The sequence below is a fragment of the Branchiostoma lanceolatum genome, chromosome 1 (assembly GCF_035083965.1).
Source record: "Branchiostoma lanceolatum isolate klBraLanc5 chromosome 1, klBraLanc5.hap2, whole genome shotgun sequence".
Classification (NCBI taxonomy): domain Eukaryota; kingdom Metazoa; phylum Chordata; class Leptocardii; order Amphioxiformes; family Branchiostomatidae; genus Branchiostoma; species Branchiostoma lanceolatum.
In genome coordinates, this window is record NC_089722.1 from 7637501 (window position 1) to 7657713 (window position 20213).

General features: G+C 44.8%; 3 protein-coding genes and 1 pseudogene across 3 annotated transcripts in view; 2 read left to right on the plus strand and 2 right to left on the minus strand.

Annotated features, from left to right (window-relative positions):
• The window catches only part of LOC136431483 (trichohyalin-like), a 4962-nt gene extending 451 nt beyond the window's left edge, over positions 1–4511 (minus strand). The window contains exons 1-2 of the mRNA XM_066422913.1: positions 2204–4511; positions 1–1313 (exon numbers count right to left, since the gene is read on the minus strand). The exon at positions 1–1313 is cut by the window's left edge and continues 451 nt beyond it. Coding sequence (XP_066279010.1) covers positions 558–1313; positions 2204–3970 — 2523 coding nt within the window. The 5' untranslated portion in view covers positions 3971–4511 and the 3' untranslated portion in view covers positions 1–557. The remainder of the gene's footprint in view (positions 1314–2203) is intronic.
• An 8275-nt stretch (positions 4512–12786) lies between these two features.
• On the minus strand, positions 12787–14235 carry LOC136431358 (fibroblast growth factor receptor 3-like). Its single transcript, XM_066422702.1, has one exon. The coding sequence runs from the start codon at positions 14141–14143 to the stop codon at positions 13205–13207; it is 939 nt and encodes a 312-aa protein (XP_066278799.1). The 5' UTR covers positions 14144–14235; the 3' UTR covers positions 12787–13204.
• A 3786-nt stretch (positions 14236–18021) lies between these two features.
• On the plus strand, positions 18022–19011 carry LOC136431397 (multiple epidermal growth factor-like domains protein 11). The gene has a single exon (XM_066422755.1). The coding sequence runs from the start codon at positions 18025–18027 to the stop codon at positions 18988–18990; it is 966 nt and encodes a 321-aa protein (XP_066278852.1). The 5' UTR covers positions 18022–18024; the 3' UTR covers positions 18991–19011.
• Positions 19012–19124: 113 nt separating this feature from the next.
• LOC136427398 (fibroblast growth factor receptor 1-A pseudogene) lies at positions 19125–19907 on the plus strand (annotated as a pseudogene).
• Positions 19908–20213: the final 306 nt, after the last annotated feature.

The following is a 20213-nucleotide window of genomic DNA, read 5'->3' on the forward strand; positions in this document are numbered from 1 at the left end:
CCTCGAGTTGATGGAAGAAATTGGACAATTCCCTTCTCCATCGCGAAAGTTCAGTTATGTTTCGTAGAAGTCAACCATCAATTTTTCTGGATTTTAGGGGTGATTTTGATATTGCGAAAACCTTCGGAATTTTTAGCCTCCAGTCGGTAACCGGCAAAATGGTTACAGTCTGGCTGATGGTTACGGGCTGGCTGCGAAAAGTGTATGGTAAGCCAAAAAAAAAAGGCCCAGTGTATTATAAGCCAAAAAAAGGCCCGGTAGAGCCTGCCCTTGGAGGCTACGGAATATTCAGCTCATTTTCAGTTGGCCAATGCTATGCCATCCAGTCACGTCGCCCATCTTGGAGCTTTCAATGGAATATCCCTAAGTACACATTATATATGTACATGTATGTATGTTTGTGTTGTCCTAATGATGTCTAACATAGGCTTCTGCACTAAGTTCTTACTTAAGTTATGAATGATTTCCACGTATGTTTTAGTGCCCCACAAAAGAGGACACTTTAGTTACAATATGTAGGATTTCCACGTTTATAATCATGTATCTTTACTTGTCGACTACTTGGATGTTTTTGTAGGAACCGGCTTTCCTCCTCCTCCAGATGGTCTCAGGAAAGTGTTTCTTCTCATGGGGTTCGGTTTGGGTTGTGAAGGGGCGGCGTATCCCCCGTACCCACCGGGCACGGACATGCTAGCTGACGCGGGGCCGGCCATGCTAGCCGGCGGGCGCGATATCGTCGGTCCGCTGGCGCTGGCGGGCGCCGAGGCGGGCGCTGCGGACGCTGCCGCCGCTGTCATCGGACTAGAAGCCGGCATCCCCGCCGGCATCATGTACGGATTGGTGATCTTCGATTTCGGCGGTTCCGAATATGCTTGCGGAGGCGGCGTACGGTACGACACCGAAGACGACATAGTTTTGTTGTTAGACCACGCCGATTTAGGCGTGTTGTTAGGATGGGCTGTCGGTGGTCTAGTGGTGGGTTTGAACGGTGGCGCTGTCTTTGGTTTGGGCGGTGGTGGTTTAGCTGGTTCTTTGGTGGCAGGTTTAGCTTCCTCTGACTGCGTGCCCGGTTTCATCCTCTTGTTCCTTTCTTCCTCCATCTTCTTTTCGTAGTACCGCAGTTTCCGTTTCACCAGTTCGTAGTCGCGCCGCTCCTTCTCCTTCTCCTGCTCGGTCTGACGTCTCAGGTCCTCCGACTGCTTCAGCTGCTCCTGGAGATCCTCAATGTCAAGGTGAGCCTGTTCAAGGTCACGTTCTAATTCCTCCTTCTCCTCGTCCACACTGTCTTCATCGTTCTCCTCCGGGTTGTCCGTCTGGGAAGAGAAGTAAAGGGAAGTGATAAGCTATGTAGTTCAATGTCAAGATAGAAACTAGAAAGAAGCCCCACGGAATACTGCAGAAATACTGCATCAGAATTGACGCTTTTCAAAAAGTGTGTAAAAATAGTTACATGTATGTACTCCCCAACAAAACCGTGACAGGGGTACAGAGCTAGCCTTTGTAACAACAACTACAACTACATCTACGGCCTAGGACAAATATAATGCTAACAGAAAAAGTAGTCAAACAAACAGAAAATGATTATCAATACGCTGCTATGCTAACAAATCCACACATGGACAATAGTGAAATAAGATACTAGCTCTCGTAACTTTGATAGACCACCCATGGCTAACCCAAAATAACAGTGAAACCTTGTGTTTATAAACAGGCTGCAGGTGAAAGGACGGGTGATATATAGACGTCACCGAAATGCTGTCAACGGTAACAGAGACAGGGGTCCAAAAGATTGTGAGATTTTTGCGTTTCAGTGTTCAGGGAGGGGGTATCACACCATCAGACTGTTCCAAAACTCTCAAACAATTATATATATATTATCAAATGAAATAAAAGATAGTAGAGGCCAGCAGACAGGATGAGGATAGAGACAAGCGTCTCCATCTATACCCCCTACCCCATAGCGTAATAGAACAGTCCTTACTTGGTGGTCTCTACATACATGTATGTCGTAGAATAATGACGTTAATGGTAGGAATTACGGGGGTCAAGTGGTGTCATGGCGACATGTTTGAAATAGAAACTACACGCTGTGTCGTTCTTGTCTAAGTTCTTGGCAAGTACTACTAGTTTCGCCTGCCAAAACGCACTGTTTTCTTTTTGTGGAATATGGAGAAAGGGAGAGAAATATTGGACCAGGCATTACCTGCACTTCTTTGTTCCTGGTGTCCCGCTCTTTCTTCAAGGAAGCGACCCGTGATTTCAGTTTCTTAATGTCATCCTTCAAGTCTTCAATCGCCTTCTTATCCTTGTCGATTTTTGCGTCTGCCTTTGCTAGCTCTTTCTTGGAAGCATCGTAGTACTTGGTCAGTTTCTTAACTAGCTCCTCAAGTTCTTTAGCTCTATCCTTGGCTTTGTCGGCGGCAGCTCGGCTAGAGTCACTTTGCTCGATTTTCTTGTCTAGGACCGACAGAGCGCGGTCTCGCGCCTTCTCGGCCTTGTCTCTCTCTATTCTCACTTTCTCTCGTTCTTTCATGGCTTGTCTCATCTTCAGCTGAGCATGCGCCACAGCGATATCTCTCAGTTCACACTCCAAGTCTTGGTCGGTCTGTGTCCGCGCGTCTTTCCGTCTGATCGTACGGTCTCTCTGCGCCTTTAAGTCCGTGATTATCTTCTCTAACTTCTTAATTTCCTTCTTGAGTTGAGTCATTGTTCGTTCGTCTTTCTGTACCATGGATTCCACCTTAGATTTCTCCTTCTTCGCAGACTCGTACCTTTGCTCTATCTCTCTCTTGCCTTCTCTGAGTTCTGAATTCTTCTCCTTCGCTCTGAATTCCTCCAACGCGAGTCTGTCCTTCTCCTTTCCCACCGTTTCTCTTTCCCTGATAATTTTCCTGTAGTCTTCTCTATACATGTCCCTTTCCTGTGTCAGCTTGGTGACCTGCTCTTTAAACTTATCCCTGTCTTTCGCCAGACCTTTAACGTTTTCCTTGAAGCGAGAGATCTCCGTGTTAAGCTTGCCAGTCTCCTCCTTGAAACTATCTCTCTCCACCAAGAGCTTCTCGCTTTCCTCCTTGAATTCGTCTCTTTCTTTCGTCAACTTCTCAGATTCCGTTTTGAATTTGTTCCTGTCTTCTTCCAGTACCCGAGCTTGTGAACTGTATTTATCCACCTCTGCTGCGAGTCGGATCCCATCTTCCTTGTATTTCTCCTTCTCTTCTGCCAGGCGGATAGATTCTTCCTTAAACCGGTCTCTGTCCTTCGTCAACTCTTCTGTCTGTTCTTTGTATTTGTCTCTCTCCTTCGTCATTTTGCTGCCTTCTTCTCTATACCTGTTTCTCTCTTCTTCCAAGGTGTCGCGCGTTTCTTTCAACTCGTCTATCTCGCTACCGAGGGCGATGCCTTGTAGTTCATACTTATCCCTATCGTGTGTCAGTTTCTCTGATTCCTTCTTAAACACATCAATCTCCTTGCTCAGATCAGTGCACTCCCGCTTGAACTTCTCTTTTTCTTCCGTCAGGGTGCCGTACACCTGGTGGAACTTCTCCACTTCTTCTAGCAGCTTCCTTATGTAGCTGTCCGTCTTCTCAGACAGTTGTAAGGAAAGTTCAATGTACTTCCCGCTCGTGGAGGTCACGAGTTGCGTTCTCGAAATAAACTTGTCCTTCTTCTCGTTCAAAATCTTGGAGTACTCGAAGTACGAGTCACGCTCCTCCTCGAATTGCTTCTTCTCCGCCAAAGCCTGGTAGTACTCTTGTCTAAGACGTTCATTTTCCCTCTCGGAATCCTTGAGATCCTTGTAAGACGCCTCCAACTCTTCAGCACTCTCTCTAGAGTCTTGGTAGAGTTGCATGAGGTGCTTCTCACTCGACTTTATCTCGTTATACATCTTATTGTTGTTCGCCAAGACCTGGCGGGTTTGTTTGATTATTTGGTCCGTGGCCGCCATTCTCATCACCATGGGAGTTGCCATGAATACAATTCGTTTTTCTACATCCCACAAAGGGCTGGAAATTACTGGGCGGCGCCCGGGAGATTAGCAAACCGTAAGCATTGTCAGGCAGGTACGGGGCTTTCTCACGGGGAGACCCGCGCGCGTTGTTTCGCTGAAAGGTTTCGTGTTCAGACTTCCGACGGAGTAAATGGCACGGACTAACCTGATTTACTCCGGCATTCACACCACCGTGTATGTATACAGTTCAACAAGAGAACCTCCTGGGGTGCGAGGCAGTGTCTTGAGTCGTTGGGCACGTCTTCAAGCGTGTCTTACGATCAGTGTCAAGGTCATAGCAAAGGTCATAGAGGCATATCTTGAGCTGACGTTCAGTTTGCGATGTTGTGGTTTCGTTGTGGTGAAACTGCACTGTAGACACTCGCGGAGGTTGATCCAATCCAATAACGGGGGTCGGATGCTTTGTCGCTATGGAGACGGAGATGAGCGTTTTTCCACGCTAATCACGGTGAAATCTCCCTACAATTGCCTTCCCAGACTGTACTGTTTCCAACCTTTTAGCTCTGTGTAAGGACGGACTTTGACAGATCGAAAATCTGCCGGTCCGAAGTCGAGTCACGCGCTGACGTCATCACCTGCCCTCCCTCACCTGTTGTACTCGCAGATGTGTCCTCTGTCTCGGTTTGTTTGTTTGTTTACCTGAAGCCGTCGGTAAACAGGGCCTTTGTCCGGAGCTGAGAGCCCGTCCGCCACGCCTGTTGGGTGTAAAAAGATTGGCAAAAGTTTAGCCCTTCAAACTGTCAAAAGCCTTCGGTATGTCAGGAATGATACGGACGACTTTACACAACATGAACTGTTACAACTGTCTAAAAGTGAGAGCTGGAAACAGACTCATTTAATCTAAAAGTTAGGGCTCTAATGGTTTTGTTTGTTTTTATATTTTGCAGGAATTGATATTAGATTACAAAACAGGAAATACATTCTAAACCGCGAGGTGGTTCAAAACGTTACTCTGTAAATAGCTAACATTGAAACATGCAGGTATCAGTAGAGTAGGCTTGATATCTTTATACCAAACGTATGGTTATATCACTAGGTTAGATAGGAAAACTTACTACACTTTAAGTTTATTAAAAGTGCCAAAAACAAGTTCTAAAGTTTCGTGGGAACTGCTAATTTCACGGATATCAAGACACGGAATGTTCCAAACATAAACACGTGTTGAAGGTCGCGCGGAGGTATTCGACACACAAGTCTGTGGTTAGGCAACACGGAGAGGCGTTTGGATAGTGTAACTCGGTAGTTCTTCAAATATTTACACCAAGGTGGTCCGATCAAATATCACAAGGAAAGGAGATTCGCAATCTCTTAGATCTGTTGTTTCGGTATACATGTATATCATAACATCTATCTATTTCTTTAAACTTTGTGGGTTTTACCAACGAATATGGCCCAAGGAGAGTGAAAAGACTTTGAAAAAACAAATTAGCATTTGAAACATTGAACACACCGAGTAGTGAAAGGGTTGCATGGCTGTGTGTGGAAACTGGAAAGTCAGACCAGAGATGTGGTGGGACTTTACTTGACTGAAAGGGTGTTGAAATAGTCGGTTATGCAAAAGATTAAAGAAAGGATACCCTAAAATAGTTTGAGCCAAGGCTATTCGGTAGACAGTCGATGCAGATACTTTAGGAGAATGAAAATATTTCAACGAATCAAGGGATGGCATTTCTAGCAAATTCTGTCTCTGCAACCAACAAATCTTTATCAAATCATGACCCCTTATAGCATTAACAGGTGCCCCTCCTCCGTAAAAGTTTCTAAAAATGCGGTTATCCATTGATCATTCGGTGGTGTCACTAAGAATTGCTACAGTGACAAAATGATACAGATGCCAAATTTGTACACGCCCTTAAACTTGAAATGGTCGGTTTCACGTTAAGCATGTAGGGAATAGATACTTAAATTCATACTGAGCGCATATATCAATCCCTTTGCCTGTGCCTATGCTCTATTCGGGCCCCATAAATTAAGTTACATCACAATTACGGTTGTTGTCAAACTGAAATAACGTGTTTCCTCCTAAAAACACTTAAGACGAAACCTAGAGGCAAAACAACGTCTGATCGCGTAAAGTTAGATGTATGACTCCAAACACTGCAATACTTACACTGTCTGTTACAACTAGTATGTGGATTGTATAACTTTAGTCAAAAGCGTAGCTTCACCTTCGATATACCAAAGACGACAAGCTAACCCAGATTCGGAAAATTTCAAAGAAGAACCTAAATACAACTGGGTCGCTATTTCTTGTCAGATTACCAATGCGCGTGCGCTGTCTGGGACACATATTCAGGATAATCTCTCTTTTTTTGTTACGAACTGTGAGTCAAGAATTATTCCTTCTAAGTATCTACTTAGTACATATTACATTCTGCTATATATCAACAAACAATGGGAATATTACAAAGGGACGACAAAATTCAGTTGAACGACTTGTAGGGATAGGATACTAGATCGGTAAAGATTTAGAAACTTTTCCAAGGGGTAACACACTGGACAACCCAATCTTACCGAAATCAAGAAGCAAGATCTTTAACACGACTAAACCATGGCATTGAGAAACACATGTCTTACCTGCGCCCACCTACGTGAATACACACCTGAGTTATTGTGAGGACAGGTATCTGGTTACCTGGACGTAACCACAGCAAACCCACCTGTCGTTTCACATCATGGCGGCCTCCTAGTTTAACCCGTGATAAAGTAGGGTGTATGTGTGTATGTATTTGGGGGCCACTAAAACAAACCATTTCTTATCTTATCAACTATCTACAACAGCAAAACTGCTCACACAAGTCTATCCAACCAAGACACCAGTAGAATTCAAACAGACGGCGAGATATAGATGATTTTGATGCGGACTTACCTATCTAACTAGTGATCAAACCCTTTGCCCTGCCTTTGCCTTGCCTGCAAATACGAATGGGTAGCGTAGATTTTTCTACACGAATAATTTCTAACACTTTTGATCTGTCAAACTTAGACTCAGTACAATTCCTCAGATTGATAATCAAAGTAAGTGTTGAGGGCTGTCATTGTCTCCTTATCTTTCTGTTTATTGACAGTATGATCTATAACTCCAAAAGGCCGAACTATTAACGTTACGCCAACTGACAGGTTATTTTTCTACTCGAATAATCTCTACTAAAGCGAAGCCTTCGTCATAACTTAAACAAAGTACGACAATAGTCTACAAAGACAGGTGACTTCAACAAAGCTATCCATTAACACCCCTGTGTTTACACTTGCCCAATTATGGCGGGTTTTCAGGCCATGCCTAACTGAGCAATTATCTACCATACTATACTGGTGTAAGGCCGCTTAGAAGCCATTTTACTCCCTACAAACAAACATTTGGTTGTCTGTTTGCAAAGATTGTCGTCGCTCTTCAGAATGTTACGATGTTACAAAAGCGTCACAGTCGTAATCTGTAGTTAAGAGTCCATTACACGACTGAATAGATCGGCCCCTTTTTGTGCCAGCCGCGTTTCTACGATACATCACGACTATCCTGTGTCAACAATCGGCCACTAACGTTACTTCTATTCGTACAACAGAAAAACGAATTTAAAAACCAGTCTGCCTGAATACGACAGTCTCAATTAACACACCGATGCCTCAAACGTCGCCAATTAGGCCAGTATGTTGACATGCCTAGACAATAAGACAACGTATAGTACGTATAATTAGTTACTATGTGTGTGTCAAATGCGCAATGCGAGGAACGCCCCCCTCCCCACCTTACCTGCACTCCTAATCACCTTAAGAGTAGATACGGGGTGAAATCATTTTGGACGCTGCACTGGCTGCGTTTAGACTGTCTATGCAAATAAAGCCACGCGATTGAACTGCTTAAAGCACAGAAAAAGAGAAATTGTAAGACATTTTTTTAGCCCCGGGCGATGCAACTGTCCCATCGGACCAGAGGGCGACCCCTGCCCGCCCATGCGTTAACATTACCTGTTCCCTGGTACACACACTACAGGTGAATCAAAGACTAAGATGTGCGATAAAACCACGAAGACATGGGGAAACCTTACAAAAATATTATTCAGTAAACTAAATTGTTGTTGTCAGAACTAATACATAACATAGACAGGCTTTGTCATAATTTTGCATTTTCAAGTTGATATAAGGAGAAATCATGTATCAACTAGCCTTTTCCTTTATCATGAATATCTTTTATCAATTTGCGAGATATTTGTGCATCGCAAACCTCTATCTATCTAAATACATCAAAAAGGTTATGGATCTGTTTCCATGTGTTTATACGACTGAATTGGTTTAATATAGCTATCGATTGCCGTATCTTTATAGTGCAGCTTTTTAGAAAAAAAAACAAAGAGGTTAACTTGCTTATATAATTCGGTCCTGTTTAAAGACTACAAATGTTAAGAATAACACTCCCAGTTGTGTTGTTCACCGTCCTATAGTTTTGTTCTGTCATATAACGATGGTAAGAAAGTGCACCATACTTTCACAAGCAGATCACATACGGTACATGTCACATGGTACACAAACCAATTCTCTACAATCTCTAGAAATCTTAGTCTTTGTCTGGAGTCTTTACTAAACAATTCACGAAACCGTCAATTATGGTTTGATTTTGAGTGTAGGCAATAACTTTTATTCTCTTGAAATGTCTGTACTTGAAGATTTGTACACACATGGTTAGTATTGAATCGCAGCTTCGACTAGCACCATTCACATCTGTTTATCTAAGCCCCCCTCCCCATGGCCCAGTGTCCTTGACATTGCATCGATGTTCCAACATTACCAGTGGCAGCAAAACGACATGGTTTTACTCCCACTCCTGTCATTTTGGTCACAAATAATATCCCCATCGCTCTGTATTCGCTGTTTTTCACAAAGCCAGTTGTTCGTGGACCCGCATCTTTCCTCTGTTTATTAATTGCACAGGACTGAATGCAAGATGGCAAACATTCAAACAGAACACATACAAATATTGTAAATGCGCATTGATTTGTTAACTTGATATACAGTTGTCTTAACTAATTCCGACTTTAGATTTTCCCGACTGAAAAAAGAAACGACGGAGATCATATCCCTCTTCCATTATTGCAATGTTTTCATCTGATGGAATATGTCTGGTGATATTACAATTCAGCTGAAGAGAGTAACGATTGTAACGTTACACTTTTCTATCTATGAGACCAAGAGAAAATTTCAAAGAAAGAAGTCGGATTAATGTTTAACTGTATCGATCACCATAAGTGACTGTGCATTATTGTGAGGAGTGCTACACATAAAAGTAAGTGAAGTGTTTTGGTAAAAAGATTACACATTGATCATCATCTATTGACCCTGATTGATGGTATGTAGGACTTTATATTTCTGGACCTAGGTCCTCGATTCTAACGGTTAAAATGAAACCGCGTCGTCTAGGTTCATGTTTTGGAAGATACAATGATTAAACAGCTAATCAACTGACGTCATTGATTGAAATGAGAAAATAAGCAGGCGTCTTTTGTGTCATGAACTGGCTCGTTGCACAGTTCCAAATACTTATATGGTTCTGCAGCAATGAGGCATGGCATCAGTCTTAATTTCGACCGTTTAAAATACAGCTGTTTTGATACGAACAATGGATACTTGCACAGGGTAAAACTACCCTGTAAAGATGCTTTAATGACTCGATATGACTCAAGCTTGTCAACTCACTGTTCTATGCAAGATAACAAGTTATAATACTGTTTTGATCATTTAGTCTTTGGAATTGTATTATTCAACGTAGACTGTGTTAGAGCTAGGTTGAAGAAGTAACTTGCAGTGTAGCACTGTGAGTCTTCAAACAAGGCCAGCGAAGGTTGGGTGTATTTCTATACAACCTTGGTGTGGAACGGTTCACATAGAGACAACTTTTGGGAACTGACGCTGTTCCTACCGGCTGTGTTGACTGTGACAACTTATCATCATCATCATATGTCACTTTTTATCAATGGGGGAGCACTTTACCACTAGGTTTGCCATCTGACGTACAAGTACACACCTGTCTATGTTCTAACGGAACAGACTCCATTTTTAAGCCTTCCCAGATGGTTCTGTATTACTGTTTATGGTCTAGGTGAACTCTGTGTTTATATCTGGTTTCTTGTTCACATTCCTCGAGTGAAAGAGTGAAACTTATTGCAGCGATAAGTTGTAAATGAACCGAACCTACCTTCGAGCCGTTTCGTGGTCTCTTCCTATGAGGCTCCGATGTTGACGGGTGTTTGTGACTCTCTGGACTAAAGTTAAACCGGCCAAAACGTCACCACACGGCAGGTATCCGCCTTCTCTCCATTCACGTTGGTGGTGACCCGTAGGTAGAGGTGAAAACGGGTAGGACAAATAAACTCGGTCGACTCCGATTCTATATCTTATCAGCGAGCTGAATGGGTCTCCTCCATTGTTGTTATCTTTGTAAGAGCGATACCTCTACCTAACTACGCAGAGGAATGACCGGGTACAGTTACGCCACGAACAATCTGGATTTCTAACGCCAGCAAAAGACCAGGGTGTAGGCTATCGGACAGTCTGTAGGCAATTGTGGGTACTCCACTTGTTGGAATAGATTAGAATTAGATACCCTATTTCCAGGGATACACCTGCTAATGCCTGCCTAAGAGATGGGAATCTGTGATGGCTGGAGAAAAAACAGGTTGTTTTTGGCGGTGAAAGCAGCAAGTTTGTTTCCCATTCTCGCACAATGGGATCGGGTGTCCATAGTGAGGCATAGGCCGACCCGCCCCGACCAAATATTTTACCCAATTGCCGGTATTGCCTTACACGTTACAACGGTTTACGTTTACCCGATCCTCGGCCTTGCATGCGTAGTTGCCCCGAGACAAAGCGCTCGTGTGACCCGATGAATGCCTGAGTGAATGAGGCACAGCCTCGCCTTTGTCTTAGGCCAGTCGTCTTGGCAACGCCTCTCGGGCAAGGTGGGCTTCGAACAGAGAATTGGCGGGAAATGAGGATAGGTGTTTCACCTCGGAATCGACACCTGTTTAAACGGGTGCGCTCAAGCAGAAGATGTTACAATGTGGGGATGTGAGCTGGAACCGATTCTGGCACGGGGGCCAGGTCATCACTCAACGGCAGTCGTCAAAAACTCTGCCATATCGCGGCAGCTCGGCTTACGGTCGGATGACGCAGCCTTTATTATAGAAAGGAGGTTATAATGTGTTAAAGACCGTCGTCAAAATTACAAGGCCGTCAAACGTTTCAGCTGCTCCTGCTTGCAATCTCCGCAAGATGACCAAACTCAATGACAGTACCTAGCAGAACCAAGGACAGTATCAGAACTAACGTATACCGCGTACTTGTCAAGGAGTCAAAATGTTCCATGTACATAAGACAAGGTAGCATTGCACAACAATCTCTTAGATTTCCGATATTGTGTTCCTTTTTTTAGAGAAATCAACGATGTTCAACGATGCTCCACTCACAGAATTGGGAGAGTATTGTAAAGTAAATCCAGTTATATAGGTTGTCTCTTTGTTTGACCGAACAATTTTATTACGTTCTGCCTGTATACATCACATTTTCCCATGGTAGATAATGAATCTACCATTGTTACGTCTAAATTTAGCCTCAGCGTTTTTTCCCTCTCAAGATTTTGTCCACTGTTATTTACACAACACATCCAGAGGATAACTTACAGTCCCTCTAGAATTATAAATGGACCGTTTCGCAGGGATCAGTTCTTCTACAGCCCAGCAGATACAGTTTCCTTCTGGCATGCGGGCGTCCATTGCCGCTCACTGTTCTGGACGATTCCCCTGAATGGACCGACCCAGACGGTCGCCGTCTGTAAACAACTTTCTAGCGGAGGGGGTGGAAGATGAGAGGGGAGGGGTGTTGGTGTGTGTTTCGCTTGAGGGACGTTTAAGACAGGTGAAAGTTGTTTGTGAACTTAGTGAAGAGCTCGCGTGCATCATAGCCAAGCAGAGATTGGGAGGGATGATCGCGGTGGTTTTTACCCGTTCACGGTTACGTAATACAGAAAACAAGAACACTTCCGCCAGAAAAGCGTCGTTATCTATCCCTCCATCGCTTTTCAGAGTAGTACAAAGCCGTATCATCTCCTCGCCATAATCATCAGAAATGGGTCAAAATCGTGGCTGCATGAAGCAGAATCTTATCAGACGTTCAGTGCAACCTTTTGGTAGTAGATTAGAACATCTTGGCGTTTTCGACGCATAACCGTGTAAATATAATCAGCTAGCTTCTAATACTACATGTACGTCTTTGGTCTTTAGCATCTCCAAACACCTCTTGAAAGACACCTCTTGTTTGGCTGTCAGTAAGTTAGTTTATTCTGCAGTGTGGAATTGGTTGCTGTTGTTGGTTGATGAAAATACTTGAATAATGTTGAATTGAACTGAACTGCACTGCTAGGAGCAATCGGTAGGGGATGCAGTTACAAAGGATAGTTACAGTTGAACATCACATGCAAACGTTAAGAAAATTGATTCAACCAACAAAAAGCAGCACTAGTTGTCATTATGTCTACATAAAATAGCTACCTATTTAAGATGGTTGTATTAACATCGCCATCATGTTCTTTATATTGAAATACAGAAGTTATAATAGATTTGATTTGTTGGACAGAGGCCTATCTCCTTCACCCTATTGATCTGATGCCAACCATTGTAACATGTAGGTCCCGACAACATGAATAGAAAATACATAACAGCTGTATTGTAAAATAGTTAAACAGGGGAGAGAAGGAAATATTGAACTCTCAGGTTGTCCCTTTTTATGTTTATTTTCACATCACAACATATGAAACATCTTTGGACAAAGTCACTGGAACAGACATCCTGGAATAGTTGAAACTAGCATTCATGTCTGCCGAATAATCACCGTCGGGTTCGTCGAAAAAAGATAACATAACCAAAACGTTGCCTTGTAGTAATATTCGAATATATACTAGCAGCGTCAAATATATCATATAATCATATAGGAATTTACATGAGTTTTCACACAATAGCCATTTATAAATGGCAGTCTATGCTATGAGGAGTAACTTCGTCTTCTTACATCAAAAGCCTCATAATTATAATCATAGAATTTATAAAAGTCACTGTCCTAGTTCTAATATAATGTATGTACATGTATGCATATTTCACATGCAAAGATGGGTCTTTTCGTAACATGCTCTAGCCAATGCCTGACTGTATGTGTTTATATGTTAACATTGGTCAGTTTCTCTTCAAGCTCGGTAGCGGAGGGACGACGGGAAGGCTTGGCGTGCCAGCACTTTGACATCAGCCTGTACAGCTCCATGGGACACCCGCCAGGCCTCTCCAGCCTGCCGCCTTCCTTCAGAAGCCACACAAGATGTCGGCACGACGGCCGAGCCACATCCGAATAGTGCGGCTCCTCTCCACGTGTGGCGATCTCCCACAGCAGCACGCCAAACGACCACACGTCACTCTGGCAGGTGTACTCACCGTCACGAAGGGACTCCAGCGACATCCACTTCAACGGCAAGGGCTCGTCGCGCCCGGCCTGGCGGGTACGGACGTACATCGCGTCCGTGTAGACGTCACGGGCTAGACCGAAGTCTGCCAGCTTGGCCACATTGTCGTCCGTCACAAGGACGTTCCGTGCGGCCACGTCGCGATGCACGATTTGTAGGACTTCCAGCTCCTGTAGCGCGCGTGCCACACCGACGGCCAGGCCGACTAGATCCTTCAGCGTCATGTTGGGGTTATCTCGTGACTTCCTGAGATAAGCTAGGAGATCGCCTTGTGCAGCGTACTCCAGGACGATTCTCTTGGGTTCGGACTCCGTGATCACCCCGTACAGCCGGACAATGTTGGGGTGGACAGGCCGCTCATCACCGTCCAACACCTCAGCGTGTTCGTGTAAGGTGATTAGGATGTCGGCTTCCCGGTAAAAGTCCCGGTTCCACTGGGTGTCTCCTTCCCCCTCCAGCCGGGCAGCAGACACGGACTTAGCGGCTACCATGACTGGTTCCTTATTAGGAATGTTCAGTCGCGCTAAACTAACGTATCCGAAACTTCCCTGTCCAATTAATCTCCCCGTGGTAAGATATTCCTCTTTTAATTTCCAGCGAGACACTCTCTGCATCGTATTACGATTTAAAAGAACTTGCATGCCGATATCTTCGGCCTGTTCCTGCTGTTGAAAAACACGGTTTCCTTCCACTGGTTGTCGCAACTTCCTCCTACGTAGAATGATAACCAGGATAAAAAGTATGGGCAAAACCAACAAAGCTAGTAATGCATAAAGTCCATTCGAATTCTTTGTGTCGAATATTCCTTTCGTACATGTTTCCCCTTCCCTACAGATGCACGTTCCATTGACAGGATCACACAATTCTGTGCCGTCACATCGACAGTGTTCTTGGCAGTCCTGTCCGAATGTCCCGGCAGGGCATGACGTGTTACACTTGGCCCCTGTCCAACCAGGAACACACTCGCAGCCCTCCCACCGATCACACTGTCCGCCATTCTCACAGTCACAAAGTTTGTCACAATGTTCCCCGTGTCTGTTGGGAGAACATTCAGTCACACTCAGTACATACCTGTCCTGTAGTGTGGTTCCATCGACTGTGGTAACAGAACACAAGTACTCACCATTGTATGTGGAGCTGAGAGAAGGTATCTGGTATTCTATTGAGGGCCCCGTGTTGTTAGCTAAAATGTCAGAAATATTCGTGGTTGTCAAGTTAAAACGCAACACGACAAACGAAATATTCTCTACATTGACCGCCATACAAACTATGGTCAGGTTCCCCGAGATGTAAGTGTTCTCCCGTGGTATGGCGCGTATAAAGACGACAGGAGTGGGGATATCACAGGCTACACCTTTCCAGCCAGGTGAGCACAGACAGGCTCCGTTGAAACTGTGGCACCGCGCGCCGTTCTTACAGATGCAGTCCTTCTCACATCTTCCTCCGTACCTTCCTGCTGCACAGCCGACTACTTCTGCCTTGAACGACACAGAGACAGTTCCACCCCCAGAAGTAAAAAGGATGATAGTCGCGTCCGACGGTATATGTGCGACACAATTGAATTCTAAAGTCAGCCTTGTATACGTATTTCTTACGTATCCTAGTAGTAGATATGCATTTTCCTCACTCTGAAATGGTGCATTTTTAATCAGTTCGACATCAATCGTCGCATCTGAGGTGGGCGACAGGCATTGTATGCTTGTTAATCCTGCCTTGTAAAGCCCCTCGAAATATTCTATTTTCAGTTTATCTCGAGTCTGTAATATGACCGTAAATTCTATTTCACAGATATCATTGACAGTTTTGAACTGTAGTAGATCGTTGAGGTATATTTGGGAGTCATATTCCTCAGTGAACTGGGACGCGGCACCGAATGACGTTCCACCATTCGGAAGCAGTCCGATCCAGTTTGAAGATTCGGTGATGTTTATCAATCTGTCCGAGACCGCATTTCTCTCGTCAGTTTCACAGCTTTTGTTGTACACAGGTGGATATCCGTCGACGTCCAAGACGTTTATAACCACGACAACACCGATGCGATTATCTAAAACATCATCTTGATAAACACTGACGCCCACTTTAAGCTCGTAGACAGGCTTCACTGTGTAGTCCAGCGGATTTGCTACCCGTATGGACCCGTTCCGTCCCGATATGTTAAACCGTCCATATCGGTCGCCCGAGACGATCTCGTGGTCCCTTCCAAGTATTGTATCGGTCACGAGCCACCCGACAGTAGTCTTCTCAGGAATGGAAACATTGAAGTACCGCTGAGCATTCACAGACTGATATAGAAGTAACGACCAGACACAAGATAGTATGGCCATCATAACTACTGTTTCCGTGAGCTTTCAGATGTAGTTGTACAAAGGCACCAAAATGGGAAGTCAATGCTGTCTTGTTCTGTTACTAACCTTCTCTTGTCCTGATGTACTGTTCACTCCATTTATGCCAAACTCGCGTTGTTTGTACCAGTCCCGTTATAAACCAGAATTTCCCGTACTTCTGGTGTCACGAAACGTGTACATACGTTATTCCGTGGACTGGATTGTCGGAACAGAAGAACGTCTGCATTGTAGTCCTGCTTTGGTCGGCGCCTGCTTCCCAATGTTGCCGTCAGAAGGAAACGTCATTTTGTTGCGCATGTGTAATAGGGTTAGACTGAGCTAACGGGAGTGTAAATCAAGTTCTATGTTAGATTAGCAGAAGGATACAGGAAGGAAATAAGCTTAACATTGAATGAATGAGAATGGACACATTTGATTGAATGGACACATTTTATCTTTGCCTCACAAAGCTTCGCATCCTTCAATTAGCAACCGCAACATACAGAATGCAGAATATTCGCCAGAATGAAAAGAATATGACTGTATCATCATCATGTACTCATGATACACAGGAGAGAGACAGTCACCATAGAAGGCGGCTAGTATTGGAAATTGTAGCCATCAGAACATGGTACGTAGTTGGTCAAAATAAATGGCAATATGAAAACGACGCTCGTAGTTGTGGGGATAGGGGTGGAAGTAGTGCTACGGTCGGCTAGGGAAGAGAAAGGGCGAAAGACTACTACACAAGCCAGACAGTAGCGGAAATCATAGCGATTTTCCAACCCAACATCTGCTTGGAGATTAAGATAAATATTTATTGACGCAACAAAAGTACAGCGACTTTACTACGGTCTACTACACACAGTCAAGTGGATACAAATGAATGAAGCTATACATAAATGTATATGAATAGATATTAGTCAATCAACATATGGTTCTAAGGTCTCGACATTCTTTGATTAAGAAAGAGAACGGGAAGTCGGTGGGGGCGCGGGGACATGCGGAAGTATCCTGAAGGGCACAGTGCAAACAAAGGGCAGCTGGGCGTGATACGAGTAAAAAGTCGGTCATTATTATTACCGAATTATACAGTCTACTGCTTCCTAATCACACAGAACATGCGTACAAGAAACATGGCGATAGAACTTGCGTACTAGAAGCAAGTGTCGACCATGCCAAGGTCGGGATACAGCCAAACACTCTTCCTTTCTAAGTCAAGTAAAGTATGCACACTTGCACAGTTCTCCTGTCACCTGAAGTACAGACCTCTGTATTCTAACAGGAGAGGGACAGAGAAGACACGTTTGACTTGACAAAGGTGAACTGTGAAGGTAAGGAAGGAACAAGACCGTGCCTAGCTACTTCCTCTTGGTGCCACCTCTGCACAGACATATCCAAACAGGCACAATCTAACAGTAGTTATGGCGGTTATGCTGTTTTGTCTTTGGTATGCAGTGTTATGGTCATCACTTCTACACCGGTCTGCTTATGCACTGTGGGTCTTGAATGTCTCTATTCCTGAGAACACTTCTGTCGGTTCGCTTGTGACAAATACGACAGAGGGACGGGAACACAAGATCGTCTCAGGCGACCAGTATGGACGGTTCAACATATCAGGACGGAACGGCTCTATTCGTGTAGCAAATCCACTAGACTATGAAGTACAGTCTGTTTACGAGCTGAAGGTGGACGCCAGTGATTATCAAGATACTGTCTCAGATAATCTCACCAGCGTTGTCGTGGTTATTCAACTTTTGGACGTCGACGGGTATCCACCTGTTTACAACAAAAGCTGTGCAACTGACGAGAGAAAGGCGGTCTCGGACAGATTGGTAAACATTACCGAATCTTCAGACTGGATCGGACTGGATCCGAATGGTGCAACGTCATTCCATTCCGTGTCCAAGCTTAACACGCATTATAAATCCCAATTATACCACGACCGTCTACTACAGTTCAAAACTGACAATGGCATTTGTAAGATAGAATTTACGGTCATATTACAGATTGAAAAGAAAGTAAAAAGTTTGAAGACAATGTACGAGGCAGGCTTAACAAGCATACGATGCCTTTCGCTCACGTCATATGCGACCATTGATGTTGAACTGATCACTAAAAAATCTGAACGGTCCTTGCGACTAGTACCATTTCAGGGTAACAAGTATACATACATATTATTGGGAAATGCAAGAAATATGTACACGATGCAGACTTTGGAATTTAATTGTGTCACACATGTACCGCCGAACGCGACCATCTTCTTTTTTACGTCCGGGGTTGGAACAGTTTCTGTGTCGTTCAAGGCAGAAGTAGTCGGCTGTGCAGCAGGAAGGTACGGAGGAAGATGTGAGAAGGACTGCATCTGTAAGAACGGCGCGCGGTGCCACGGTTTCAACGGAGCCTGTCTGTGCTCACCTGGCTGGAAAGGTGTAGCCTGTGATATCCCCACTCCTGCCGTCTTTATACGCGTCATACCACAGGAAAACATTTACATCTCGGGAAACCTGACCATTGTCTGTACGGCTGTCAATGTGGAGAACATCTCGGTTGTGACGATAACATTTCGCTCGGCATATACCAATATGACCGAAACGCTAGTTGACGACACGGCAAACACTGCAACATACCAGATACCTTTCATGAACTCAAGCATCAATGGTGTATACTTGTGTTCTGTTACCGCTCTGGATGGAACCACACTACAGGACAGGTATGTACTGAATGTGACTGAATGTCCTCCCAACAGACACGGGGAACATTGTGAGAAAATTTGTGACTGTGAGAATGGCGGACGGTGTGATCGCTGGGAGGGATGCGTGTGTGTTCCTGGTTGGACAGGGGCCAAGTGTAACACGTCATGTCCCGCCGGGACATTCGGACAGGACTGCCAAGAACACTGTCGATGTGAGGGAACAGAATGGTGTGATCCTGTCAATGGAACGTGCATCTGTAGGGAAGGAGAAACATGTACGAAAACGGGAAGTTCCGAGACGAAGCCTCCGAGTGGTCTGTATGCCCTACTAGCTTTGTTTGTTTTGCCAATAGCCTCAATGTCAGCTGTCCTTCTACGAAGGAGGAAATGGCGACATGCAGTGGAAGAAATGGGAACCCGTGTAATCAGCCAGAACAGGACGAAGAAATGCACACTCTTATTAACATAAGCTGTGATACGATAGACAAAGTGTCACGATGGAAATTGAAGGAAGACGATCTCATTCTGGGGATATTGGTAGGGCAGGGAAGCTTTGGTTGCGTTCTGTCAGGCCAACTGAACATTCCTAACGCAGAACCAGTCATGGTAGCCGCTAAGTCCGTGTCTGCTGCCCGGCTGGAGGAGGGAGGAGACACCCAGTGGAACCGGGACTTTTACCGGGAAGCCGACATCCTCATCACCTTACACGAACACGCTGAGGTGTTGGACGGTGATGAGCGGCCTGTCCACCCCAACATTGTCCGGCTGTACGGGGTGATCACGGAGTCCGAACCCAAGAGAATCGTCCTGGAGTACGCTGCACAAGGCGATCTCCTAGCTTATCTCAGGAAGTCACGAGATAACCCCAACATGACGCTGAAGGATCTAGTCGGCCTGGCCGTCGGTGTGGCACGCGCGCTACAGGAGCTGGAAGTCCTACAAATCGTGCATCGCGACGTGGCCGCACGGAACGTCCTTGTGACGGACGACAATGTGGCCAAGCTGGCAGACTTCGGTCTAGCCCGTGACGTCTACACGGACGCGATGTACGTTCGTACCCGCCAGGCCGGGCGCGACGAGCCCTTGCCGTTGAAGTGGATGTCGCTGGAGTCCCTTCGTGACGGTGAGTACACCTGCCAGAGTGACGTGTGGTCGTTTGGCGTGCTGCTGTGGGAGATCGCCACACGTGGAGAGGAGCCGCACTATTCGGACGTGGCGCGGCCGTCGTGCCGGCATCTTGTGTGGCTTCTGAAGGAAGGCGGCAGGCTGGAGAGGCCTGACGGGTGTCCCATGGAGCTGTACAGGCTGATGTCAAAGTGCTGGCACGAGAAGCCTTCCCGTCGTCCATCTGCTGCGGAGCTTGAAGAGAAACTGAACAACTTTTAACGTCTAAATTGATTATCTATTTGAACATCAATCTATTAAAAAGACATTGACTGTAGAAAAATGGCACAAAAGACCTTAATGCTGTGGCAAACTTAATAGTAGTTTTTAACTCACACTTACATCATTTATCATCGCCCATATATACAATGAAATATTCTATATATCAAACCCTATATATAATGAAATGTAACGAAGAATACGTTGTACCAATTTTTTAACCTCCTTGATTGTACCAGTGTCAGAATACAATACAATTTTTTTATTCAGTAACATGTACATACCGATAGGCCTCGACAGACAGTTTTT

Bases quoted from the DNA above. Each gene is read 5' to 3' on its own strand.
- LOC136431358 (XM_066422702.1), bottom strand. From the start codon at position 14,143: ATGCAAGTTCTTTTAAATCGTAATACGATGCAGAGAGTGTCTCGCTGG.
- LOC136431397 (XM_066422755.1), top strand. From the start codon at position 18,025: ATGTACACGATGCAGACTTTGGAATTTAATTGTGTCACACATGTACCG.